Source organism: Sus scrofa, chromosome 18 (genome assembly GCF_054392235.1).
Source record: "Sus scrofa isolate SSC_HxYL_T2T_F1_AM1 chromosome 18, Sscrofa_HxYL_maternal_Yorkshire_Landrace_v2.0, whole genome shotgun sequence".
NCBI lineage: Eukaryota > Metazoa > Chordata > Mammalia > Artiodactyla > Suidae > Sus > Sus scrofa.
In genome coordinates, this window is record NC_139400.1 from 14,329,565 (window position 1) to 14,342,052 (window position 12,488).

Consider the following 12,488-nt stretch of genomic DNA (forward strand, 5'->3'; position numbering starts at 1 on the left):
GCATTGCCGTGAGCTGTGGTGTAGGTTGCAGACTCGGCTCGGATCCCGCGTGGCTGTGGCTCTGGCATAGGCCGGTGGCTACAGCTCCGATTGGACCCCTAGCCTGGGAACCTCCACATGCTGCAGGAAACGACCCTAGAAAAAGGCAAAAAGACAAAAAAAAAAAAGCTTACTTCTACTCATTTCGTCCAAGGCGGGCTCCTGACAGAGGGGATGCTCCCCTCCCTGGGGTCCCTCAGGGATACAGGTGGACGGAGTCTCCTCGGTCATCAACCCAAGGCCTCCCATCATTACAGTCGGTGCCACCCTTGTCACCCAGAAGGGGAAGTAAAGTGTGGAGGGGCCAGACCAACTTCCTAAAAGCCCTGGTCAGGAAATGTGGTTGAAACCTAGTCACAAGGCCATTCCTGCCAAAGGGAGGGCTGCAAAGTCCAGCCTGGCTCTGTGCCCAGCAAGAGGAAAGGAACTTCTTGGCAACATCTGTTCAACATAAGACACCATCAACAAAGATGAGAAGAAAAGCCACAGTCTGGGGAAAGACATTCTCAGGGTATACAACACAGGGATTCGAATCCTAAAGGATGCCTTCCAACCAGTAACATTAGAACAAACAACCCAGTCAAAAAATTGACAAAGGGAGTTCCCACTGTGGCTCAGCGGGTTCACAACCTGACATAGTGTCTGTGAGGAGGCGAGTTCAGTATCTGGCCTCGCTCAGTGGGTTAAAGGATCTGGCGTTGCCGTGAGCTGCAGTGTAGGTCACAAACGCGGCTCAGATCTTGTGCTGCTGTGGCTGTGGTGTAGGCCGGCAACTGTAGCTCCCATTCAACCCTTAGCCTGGGAACTTCCATATGCCACAGGTGTGGCCCTAAAAAAAAAAAAAAAAAAAAAAAAAAAAAAGGCAAAGGATATGAACAGACCAAATTCACAGAAAAGTCTATAAACAATCTACAAAAACATGAAAAAATACTCCACATTGCTAGTCGTCAAGGAAATGCCAAGAAACTAAACAGTACCATTTGGGGACCAACTTTGGCAAACTCTGCAATGATTGGTAACACATATTCGATGACTGGTAACAGTGTCGGCCAGGCTCCAGGGAGAAGTCCACCTTACACCCTGTGATGGAACTGTTAATTGGTGCCACCTTTTTAAGGACAATTTGGCAGTATCCATCAAAATTTAAAATAAGAATTCCCTTTGCCCAGCAATTCCACTTTTAGCAATTTATCCTATAAGCACAAGCATTCGTTTCCACAAAGGTATATATACAAGAATTGCCCATGACGCATTTTTTTGAGTAATAATAAAAAATAAATACCACTAAACAACAAACAGCTAAATAAATTATGGCGATCCATTATGGAATCCATATGGAATATCATAATATGTAGCAAATAAAAACAGGTAATTTCAGGTACTGTCATAGGAAAAGTTCCAAAACATGAAACTGAAATTAAAAGAATAAGTCTCTTGGAGTTCCCATTGTGGCACAGTGGAAACGAATCCGATCAGGAACCATGAGGTTATGGGTTCGATCCTTAGCCTCGATCAGTGCGTTGAGCACCTGGCGTTGCTGTGAGCTGTGGTGTAGGTCACAGATGTGGCTCGGATCTAGTATTGCTGTGCTGTGGCTGCAGCTCCAATTTGACCCCTAGCCTGGGAACCTCCATATGCCGCAGGTGCAGCCCTCAAAAGACAATAAAATAAAATAAAATAAAGTCTCAGACAACACAAATAGTATGATTCTATATATTTAAAAATCCTTAAAACTGTGTGTGTGCACACACACACATATATTAATGCATAAAGCCAAAGTTCTGAAAGGATACAACCCGTGCAGTTTTAGTGGTTTCTATTGTGTTTTGGACAATTATTATGTATTATTTATGTAGGTAAGTAAGAGAATGTCTAAATCGATCAGGCCGACATAGAAGAAGAGAATCAGCTTCTGCTGTTATTTGGCCCTTGACTCAATGAGGAAATACGCCTTGCTAAGGAACGGAGGTGTTTCATCAGACGGCTCGTAGCCTGATGAAATACCCTTAAACACTATGCATTTCCTTTGGTCCTGGTTTAACATTCTGCACACAACCCTGGGATCATCTGGGTTTCCAGGAAGCTTGCTCGTTGGAATCCCTCGGGAGGCACACCACTGCTCAGGGCTCACAGCTGAGTCCCTCCCCAGGCACTGCCCTTGGCGCAGGACGGAGCTGCCTGGTCCAAAGGGAGGCAGGAAGCGTTCTGCTTACCTGGACCAGGTGGGTGCTCTCTGCCTGTTTCTGGTGACACCTTCCAAAGCTTTGGGATCTACGACAGAGTTCGCCTGCATGAGCCCCGCCCTGCCCAGGGGGCTCCCAGCTAACGACCAAGCACATGGCATGTGGGGGGCCAGGGAGGGGGTGAACAGGAGCTGGGCCATGGGGGCCCCTGCAAGACTCCGCTTTGCTCTGGGGCTCGCCACCAGCCCACATGGGGCTTCTTGGGAGCCACGCAAGAGACTGAAGGGCTTTCGACCTTCCCTCGTTCCCTGCTTCCCCCCACAGGTGTCAGGCCAGAAGCTTCTGGTCCATGCTTTTCCCTGCCTCCTTTATCCTTCACAGACATTTCTTTTCTTTTTTCTTTGGTCTGATAATTTTTTTTTTAAGTTTTGTTAATGTGTGGTTGATCACAAGTTTGTGATAATTTCTGCTATACACCAAAGTGATTCTGTCACACTCACCCACACACCCATTCTCTTCCAGGTTCCCTTCCCACTCGGATGATCACGGGACATTGGGCAGAGTTCCCTGTGCTCCACAGCAGGCCCCCTGGCCAGTCCGTCCATACGCCTCAGTGTGCATGGGCGTCACAGGCATTTCTCTGCAAACACTCCTCTCAGTTCATCTTGGCCTCTGCTCCTCAGACACCCTGAACTGACGCCCGACCCAGCTTCAAGGTTCCCCATCAGATACGCAGCTGCATCGCAGCACAGTGCTCCCCCCAAAGGCTTGCTTCCCTCGATCCTTTTCAGGCGTGGTTCCTAAGATCGCCCCCGTGGGGTCCTCTGTGTACAACGCCATCCCAGAGCCAGTACCCGGGGGGACGTCTCCTGTAACAGGAGGCTGACATTATGGCCCCTGCCAAAGAATGTCTTCTATTTGAAATAACAAATTCACATCTGGGGGAGTTCCCGTTGTAGCTCAGTGGTTAACGAAACCAACTAGGAACCATGGGGTTGCGGGTTCAATCCCTGGCCTTGCTCAGTGGGTTGGGGATCCGGCGTTGCCATGAGCTGTGGTGTAGGTCGCAGACACGGCTCGGATCCTCCGTTGCTGTGGCTCTGGCGTAGGCCAGCAGCTATGGCTCCGATTCGACCCCTAGCCTGGGAACCTCCAGATGCTGCGCAAGCGGCCCTGGAAAAGACAAAAAGACAAAAAAAAAAAAAAAAAAATTCACATCTGGAAGTAGAATATTTTCAGAGTCAACAGAAGATTAAAGATTCACATGGCTGCAGTGTACTTCCACTGCTCTGTGGATGCCAGGGGAGACACGGAGGGACTTCACGAGGATGGATTCTGAACGGGCAGGAAGATCTCTGACCCCAGGCGTGGGGGCAGGTCCCGAGCGCAACGCTCATACCTGATGCTCGCGATGCTCCCACCAGCCGTGCTCGGATCAACCCTTCTCTCTTTTTGTTTCTTATTACTTTAATCTTTCCCCGAAATATTTCCAAGTGATAGTCCAGTTTCTCTTTCAAATCATCTGGGGAAAAAAAGTCCGCACGACAATTTTAAACTGTAGCTACAGAAATGAAAACGTCTCATAATTTTGACTGCTTCCTAAAAACCAGCCTATTCCACAGAAGTTCTCACCTTCCAGAAACCTCAAATTTTATTGCATGAGCATCCACAAAACATGAACAAAAAGAGATGTAACATTGAAATCAAAGGCAGGAGTTCCCTGGTGGTGCAGCAGGTTAAGGACCTGGCATGGTCACTGCTGTGGTGCAGGTTCTGTCCCTGGCCTGGGAACTTCTGCATGCTGTGAGCACAGCCACCAAAAAAAAAAAAAAAAAAAAAAAAAAGCAAATTTTTTTTTCTACTGAAATACCTCTATTTTAATAAATCACTCTTTTTTTTTTTTTGTCTTTTTAGGGCCGCACCCATGGCATATGAAGTTCCCAGGCTAGGGGTAGAGTCGTAGCTGCAGCTGCCAACCTACACCAGAGCCACAGCAATGCAGGATCCGAGCCGCATCTTCGACCTGCATCACAGCTCAGGGCAATGTGGGATCCTTAACCCATTGAGCAAGGCCAGGGATAGAACCAGCAACCTCATGGTTCCTAGTCGGGTTCGTTAACCACTGAGCCACGAAGGGAACTCCCGGGATCAACCTGATTTGATCGCTAACAGTTGTGGTCCTAACTTGGCAGTAACTTGCAGGCAGGTTATCACACCAGGCAAGTCTCAGAATGCTCATCAGTGAGAAGGCAGATGCCCATATTGCTGGCAGGACCACCGTGAGAGGGAGAAACACAACACTGAGCATGGAGCCTGGTACCTGACAGTCACTCAGTACTTGGAGGTTCAAATGATGATGATAAAGGAGTCCAGTCTCTGGTGAGATGAATAAGATGCTTCAGAGGCTTAAATTTCCAAGTCCTAGAATTTGGATCAGGAGGCTGATGACCCAAAGAAGAAGGTTCATTGCCGTCTTGACAGAAGGAAGGCTCTCCTTCCTTGTTTTTTTGTCTTTAATTTTTAAATTAAATTACAGTTGATTTACAATGTTGTGTCAATTTCTGCAGTACAGCATCGTGTCCCAGTTCACACATATATGTACACTTCCTTTCTTTTTTTTTCCCCCCACTTTTTAGGGCCACACCCACGGCATACGGAGGTTCCCAGGCGAGGAGTCTAATTGGAGCTACAGCTGCCAGCCTACACCACAGCCACAGCCATGCAGGATCCGAGCTGCGTCTGCGACTACACCACAGCTCACAGCAACGCCAGATCCTTAACCCACTGAGTGAGGCCAAGGATCAGACTTGCATCCTCATGGTTCTGTACACTCCCTTTCTTATATTATCTTCCATCTTGTTCTATCACAAGAGACTGGAGATAGTTCCCTGTGCTTACAGCAGGACCTTGCTTATCTATTCGAAATGTAAGAGTTTGCATCTCCTAACCCCGAGCTACCCATTCATCCCCCTCCCCCGCCCCTGGCAATCACGTCTCTTCTCCTTGTCTGTGAGACTGTTTTTGTTCATTTGTCCTTCCTTGTTTTCATTTCATTTTTTGGGCCGAACCTGGGGCATGCGGAAGTTCCTGGGCTGTGACCGAACCTGCACCACAGGAGTGACCTGAGTCACAGCGGTGACAATGCCAGATCCTTAACTGACCAAGCCACCGGGGAACTCCTCCTTGTTTTTATCAACAGTGCCAGGGCCCTGCTCAGAGGCAGGATAGGGGCAGTACCTCAGCTCAGATGCCTGCAACCCCCCCTCCCTAACGTCCAGGACGCAGAGGAATTCTGTGCGGCAGACCTAGGGGGAAATAAAGCTGTTCTGGCAGCAGCCGGGAGGCGGACGGATTGGGTTTTTCAGAAGATGGTCGTGCTGCTGGCTTGCAGTCGAGTGGGACCAGGACAACGAGAAAGGTGGACACTCGCAGGTCAGCCCTGGGCATGCCTCTCCTGCAACTCAATGGGGGCGGTTGTCTGGGCTCCTGACCCCTGCTCTCGCAAGTGGAGGGACCCCGTCTGCAGCGCCCACTGGTATCACCTAGACAAGACTAGCTGCCTTTTAAGAACGTTCTCCTAGAGCCCACGTGAAATCGTCGTGGAATAAATGCAGGAGTGTGTCCATCCTGAGCTCCTTCCGAACACAGAACACCCCCTTTCCTGCATTTCCTGTGTTTGAGGTTTGGGGTGGGTCCAAGACTCAGTGTGTGGGTGGGGAGGATGAAATGACCTCCAGCCAGGGGACCATCCGCCTCCTCCTGCGGATCCAGGAGGAGAAGGAGGGGGGTCTGGTCCGGCAGCACGATCATCTCTCAGCCATGAGCAGTGGTTCCCCGGATGCCGAAAGAACACGACGAGTCACCAGGTGTGTCCTCTGGTCATCCTGGAACTGCATCTCCAGGGCAGGATGCTCGACCTTCTGGCAGAGAAGGTAGAACGACACAGCCCAGCAAAGACTGGATCCTGTTCCCTGCTCACGGCTTTACTAGGGACTTCTTGTCCCACGTGTGGCCAGAGGTGTCACTCAGTGTACTGGTCAGATGAGGAACCTGGTCATCCCTCCGCATCCTCTCCCGTGCACAAGACTGGAAATAAACAGGATTGGACCCTCTGATTCGGTGGCTCCTGCAGAAATGACCTCATATACGATAGTGACGGGCCAGCAAGTGCAAGTCCTAAATGGAGCTGACTTACTTCTGAGTTGCACTTCTCTGCGGGTGATCCTACTGCCCTATTGTCCTCCAAGGACGTCCTCCTCCTTCCCCTGCCTGTTCTTCTTTTTCTTCTTCTTCTTCTATTTTTCCTGCTTTTTAGGGCCCCACCCACGGCATATGGAGGTTCCCAGGCTAGGGGTTGAATTGGAGCTGCACCTGCCGGCCTACACCACAGCCACAGCAACACAGGATCCAAACTGTATCTTCAACCTACACCACAGCTCGCGGCAACACCGGATCCTTAACCCGCTGAGCGAGGCCAGGGGTCGAACCCGCATCCTCACGGATACTAGTTGGATTGTTGCCGCTGTGCCACGACAGGAACTCCCTCCTGTTCTTCTTCCAGCTGTGTCTCCTCTTCTTTTTCTGTTCCAGCCCAGAGTGAGTCAGATTCACTGTGGATTAGGTGGACTTTTAGGTAGAAAACTTATCCAATCCAGACACACTGCTTTCAAGAGAAATGGACCCTATAGGGGCCTGTGGACCCCAGGGAGTGTAGCCCTCACCCGGGTCCTCCGGGCTTGCCTCAGGTAAGTAATGAAGTTGTGAAGCACACAACCAATTTCAAATGCTATATACAGTTAATCAGATTTTGTTCTAGTGTCATAGTTCTTTTTTTTTTTTTTGGCCACACCCACGGCATGTGGAAGCCCCCCGGGCCAGTGATCCAACCTTCAGCAATGACAATGCTGGGTCCTTAACCTGCTGAGCCATTAGGGAACTCTTAGTGCTACGGTTCTTTAAAACCAGGGAATATGGAGGACCAAGCCCTTAAGTATATTTGTTGTGATAAGAATTCTTGCCTTGTGGCTCAGCGGGTTACAAACCTGGCCAGTATCCACGACTAGTATCCAGATCTGATCCCTGGCGCCTCTCAGTGGGTTAAGGACCCAGCATTGCTGTGAGCTGTGGTGTAGGTCGCAGACACAACTTGGATCTGGTGTTGCTGTGGCTGTGGTGTAGGCTGGCGGCTACAGCTCCGATTCGATCCCTAGCCTGGGAACTTCCATGTACGGCAAGTGCGGCCCTCAAAAGAAAGAAAGGAAAAAAAGAATTCTTTCCTGTAAAGTACCGGGATTGTGTCATTCCCCTGCATTAAGCTTTAGCATCATTCCCCATTTTCTCCAAATAAAATTCAAACAATGCTTTTCATGCTTCTGGGTGCTCAGCCACCCCCTCCCTGTTAACACTACACTTGTACATAATCTACAGAAAATACAGAACCATTCCGAACTCCCCATGTCGTCTCTTGTCTCTGGGCTTTTACAAGGCCATTCCCTCTGCCTAAAGTACTTTTCCCGTTCTCTCTTATCTATGGCACCCCAATTGGGCCTTCAGACCACAGTTGGGATGTTACCTTTTTTTAAAAAAATTTATTTTATTGAAGTGTAGTTGATTTACAGTGTTAATTTCTGCTGTATAGCACAGTGGTTCAGTTATACATATATATATAAGAACATGAAAAAGAATCTTTTTCATATTCTTTTCCATTATGGTTTAATGACAGGACACTCAATGTGGTTCCCTATGCTCTACAGCAGGACCTTATTGTTTATCCATCCTGCATGTACCACTTTGCTAGGTATCACTTTTTTTTTTTTTTTTTGTCTTTTTGCCTTTTCTAGGGCCACTCCCACAGCATATGGAGGTTCCCAGGCTAGGGGTCCATTCGAAGCTGCGGCCACCACCCTACACCAGAGCCACAGCAACGTGGGATCCGAGCTGCGTCTGTGACCTACACCACAGCTCATGGCAATGCCAGATCCTTAACCCACTGAGCCAGGCCAGGGATCGAACCCGCAACCTCATGGTTCCTAGTCGGATTCGTTAACCACTGCGCCACGACGGGAACTCTTAGGTATCACTTCTTGAATGTCATCCATAACCTCTAAAGACCAGCCTGCCCCTACGTGTATCTCATGGAAGCACTAGCCAATCCAAACACTGTAAGGACAGGACCCCACTGCCACCTGTGCACCAAAGTGCCTGCTTCAATATCCACCCCAAAAAGTCCTTGGTATAAAATAACTTGAGTGCCACAGAGATACACAGCCTTCCAAGTGGGTGGGGTAGATCATTAGCATTCCGTCTTACCGTATTCACTCATGTCATCTACCAAAATAATTTCTTCAATGATATGATGTGGCGTGAGAGTCATGATGCTGGACACTGTCCGTAACAAGGCATTAAATTCTTCGTTGTGGAAGCAAATGATAATGCTGGCAGTAGGGAGGTTGGCTGGGTAATGTTTTTGATGACACCTGCATGCATAAGTAAGAGGGAGAAAATGACTCATTTAAAAGCCTTAGATGTTTGGGGGGCTTATTCAAACCCCCTTCTTTATTCACATTTTCCCTCTTTGTTCCTTTAATTGGTGATTATGATAATAAGGTGATGGTACATTTAAAATGCAAAGATTAAGACACAAACATTTCTTGAAACTTACATTGTTCTAGTATTTTCTAAAGACGTCCCCCTTCCTAATGCCGGTAATAATTGCTCTTTCCTGAGACTCTGTTTTGATATTAGTTCTCTTTTGAACATAACATAAATGCAACTTATACCTATATTTTAGTTTCTGTTAGAAAAAAGGAATGAGGAAACTTATACATATTGAAAGGTTCAAATTACCTCTATGATCTTCAAAGAAAATCCAAGTGTTATTATTATTATTTTTTTTTTTTTGTCTTTTTTTTCTAGGGCTGCACCTGCAGCATATGGAGGTTCCCAGGCTAGGGGTCTAATTGGAGCTGTAGCCGCCGGCCTCCACCACAGCCACAGCAATACGGGATCTGAGCCACATCTGCGACCTACACCACAGCTCATGGCAACGCCAGATCCTTAACCCACTGAGCAAGGCCAGGGATCAAACCTGCAACCTCATGGTTCCTAGTCGGATTTGTTAACCACTGAGCCACAATGGGAACTCCCAAGTGCTATTTAAAAAAAAAAAAAAATTTATGGCTGCACTCATGGCAAAGTTCCTGGGCAAGGGTTTGAATCTAAGCCGCAGCTGCAGCAATGCCACTGTGCTGGGCCAGGGACTGAACATGTGACCCCGCAGTGACCCAAGATGCTGCAGTCGGAGTCTTAACCCACTGTGCCAGAGAAGGAACTCCTCAAGTGCTACTCCTTTTTTTTTTTTTTGTCTTTTTAGGGCCACACCTGGGGCATGTGGAAGTTCCCAGGCTAGGGGTCCAATCAGAGCTATAGCCACCAGCCCACACCACAGCCACTGCCATGTGGGATCCAAGCTGCATCTTCGACCTATACCACAGCTCACGGCAATGCCCAATCCTGAACCCACTGAGCGAGGCCAGGGATTGAACCCGCAACCTCATGGTCCTTAGTTGGATTTGTTTCCACTGCACCAGGACGGGAACTCCCCAAGTGCTATTCTTATACTTGTATAGTCTCTTACAACAAAGAAATGCAGTGGATATGGTGTAATTAGATTTCTTCCAAGCATCTGACAAAAATGTTTTGTTATTTTTTGTGCACTTGAGAGAAAAACAGACACTGAATTCTAGAAATAATAGTTTTTAGCTGTTAAGTATTGTTTGGCTTGCTATATTATTTGGTTGTATTTTGGAATATTTTGGTTGTAATGGCAAATCCACTGGATCTAGCTTAAGCCATAGAAAGAGAGGTGGAGTTCCTGCTGCAGTGGGTTAAGAATCTGACTGCAGCAGCTTGGGTTGCTGCAGAGGCGCAAGTTTGATCCCCAGCCCCAGTGCAGTGGGTTAAAGGATCCGGCATTACTGCAGCTGTAACTCAGATTCAATGCCTGACCCAGGAACTTCCATATATACTGCAGGTGTGGCCCTTTAAAAAAAGAAAAAAAGGAAAGGAAGGAAAAGAGAGAAAAAGAGAGGGAGAGAGGGAAGGAGGGAGGAGGGAGGGATACTGTAAGGGACCCCAAAGTCCCAAGAGGACCTAGCGACAAGTATGCAGCTGAGCCTCCGAGAACAAGTCTGACTGGTGGCCTGAAACCACCCAGACACTCTCCGTTTCTGCTCCTGTCTTTACATCTAGGAAGTAGAATAACAACAGTAACTACATCAGCCTACCTCACAGGCTGTGAGGATTCAGTGAATTAACATAGGTAAAATGCTCGGGGCGGGGCCTTGCAGGTGGTAAGCATTCTAAGAGGCTCATGCTGTGACTCTTACTTGTTCTCTGCAGCCTGGCTTGTTTCCCCTTCTCTGCCCCACAGAGCAGGAAATGTGGCGGCAGCAGCGTGTCTGATAGTCCCTCACCCAAGGAGAAGCTGGTAAGATTTCCTCCTACCCCCAAATTCATGGGACAGGATACTGGTCCCGTCAGGCTCCGGCGCCTGTCCCCCGGTTAATGGATCATGGCCAGATAGTGGGGTTAAAACAAAGTCATTACTCTCACTGCAGCCACGTGAACAGAGGGAGGGGGGGAAACACCGTGGAAGTGGGTGCTGAGCAGACAGCCCCTCAGGGATGCTGCACGGACCTTTAAGACGCCCGTGGATTGATGTCACCACGGAAGAAGAGGACCTGGTCCAACATTTTTCTCCAAGACGCGATGAAGACACAGAAGCCACGCCTACTGGGTGGAAACTGACATTGTGCTGGAAGGAATGAGAATATGAGACGACTGAACCAACAGGAGGCCTGGGAGGGTGAGAGGAGGGGTGAACACCCTGGGGTGCAGGTGCTCTGAAAGGGCAGGTGGGAACACCTGGCTTCACAGAAACAGGGAGGGTCAAAGGCTTACATTCCAGCAGGAGCGCTGAGTTATCACAGAGGAAGGAGATGAGAGAGAGGGGGAGGGAGGGAAAGGAGATAATCCTGGGAGGGGGCGAGATGATGGTCCAGGCGAATTTTAGCTCCTCAGATCACATATTTAGTACTGAGAAAACTACAGACAAACCGAGTCTCTCCAGAGGATTGAGACAATGTCACATTGAGCCTGAGACTGTGTCACATGGGCTTAGACCCCTAAGAGAAGCCTGATGTGTATGGGTTTCTTTAAAATTTGTTGATAGGAGTTCCCGTTGTGGTGCAGTGGTTAACGAATCCGACTAGGAACCATGAGGTTTTGGGTTCGATCCCTGGCCTTGCTCAGTGGGTTAAGGATCCGGCGTTGCCATGAGCTGTGGTGTAGGTCGAAGGTGTGGCTGGGATCTGGAGTTGCTATGGCTGTGGTGTAGGCTGGCAGCTGCAGCTCTGATTCGACCCCTAGCCTGGGAACCTCCATGTGCCACAGGTGTGGCCCTGAAAAGACGAAAGACAAACAAACGAACAAAAAACAACAAAAAAGAAAATGGGGTTGTTGTAGGTGTTACAAGTGAGAAGTCATTAGGGGGATCCTGATCCGATTAGACTGGGGTCCTTTAGAACACAGAGACCCACGCAGAGGGATGTGAAGAGACGCAGGGAGAAAATGGCCATCTATAAGCCAGGGAGAGGGGCCTAGAAGAGACCCCCCCCACTCCGACAGCCCTAAAAAGAACCAACCCTGCCAGCACCTGGCTTTCTGACATCTAGCCTCCAGAACTGTGAGACAACACACTTGCCATTTAAGCCTCCCAGTTTAGAGTACTTTGTTACAGCAGCCCTATCAATCCAACAGAAGGATGTTAAATTTAAATTTGCATAAATCCACCTGAGCTTCTGTGGGAATGCAGATTCCGACTAAGCCTATCTGGGACAGGGCCCGGGACTGGGCATGGCCAACAAGCTCCTGGGGGCTGCCAGTGTAACTGGCCCTCAGACCACATGCTGTGCTGGAAAGGTCTAGTGGGCACTACTCAAAATGACAAAATGACACTCTTTCAGGCATTACAGAAACACATGGCAATGGGGAGTTCCCTGGTGGCCTAGCATTTAAAGGATCCAGTGTTGTCACTGCTGTGGCATAGGTTCAATCCCTGGCCCGGGAACTGCCACGTGCCATGGGTACAGCCAAAAAAAAAAAAAAAAAAAGCGCAGATATTGTATGATTCCACTTTTAGGGAGTACATAGTGTAATTAAAATTCAGAGACAGAAAGTAAAGTGGTGGCTTCCAGGAGACTGGAG

The 12,488-nt window shown here is 48.6% G+C and overlaps 1 protein-coding gene across 14 annotated transcripts in view; it reads right to left on the minus strand.

Moving 5' to 3' along the window:
• Positions 1–12,488, minus strand: part of GALNTL5 (polypeptide N-acetylgalactosaminyltransferase like 5) — a 121,271-nt gene that overhangs the window by 35,314 nt on the left and 73,469 nt on the right. For all 14 annotated transcript variants that reach the window (XM_085005179.1, XM_085005176.1, XM_085005170.1 and 11 more), the window contains 2 exons: positions 8,532–8,698; positions 3,622–3,744 (listed from right to left, as the gene is read on the minus strand). In XM_085005179.1, coding sequence (XP_084861305.1) covers positions 3,622–3,744; positions 8,532–8,698 — 290 coding nt within the window. The remainder of the gene's footprint in view (positions 1–3,621; positions 3,745–8,531; positions 8,699–12,488) is intronic.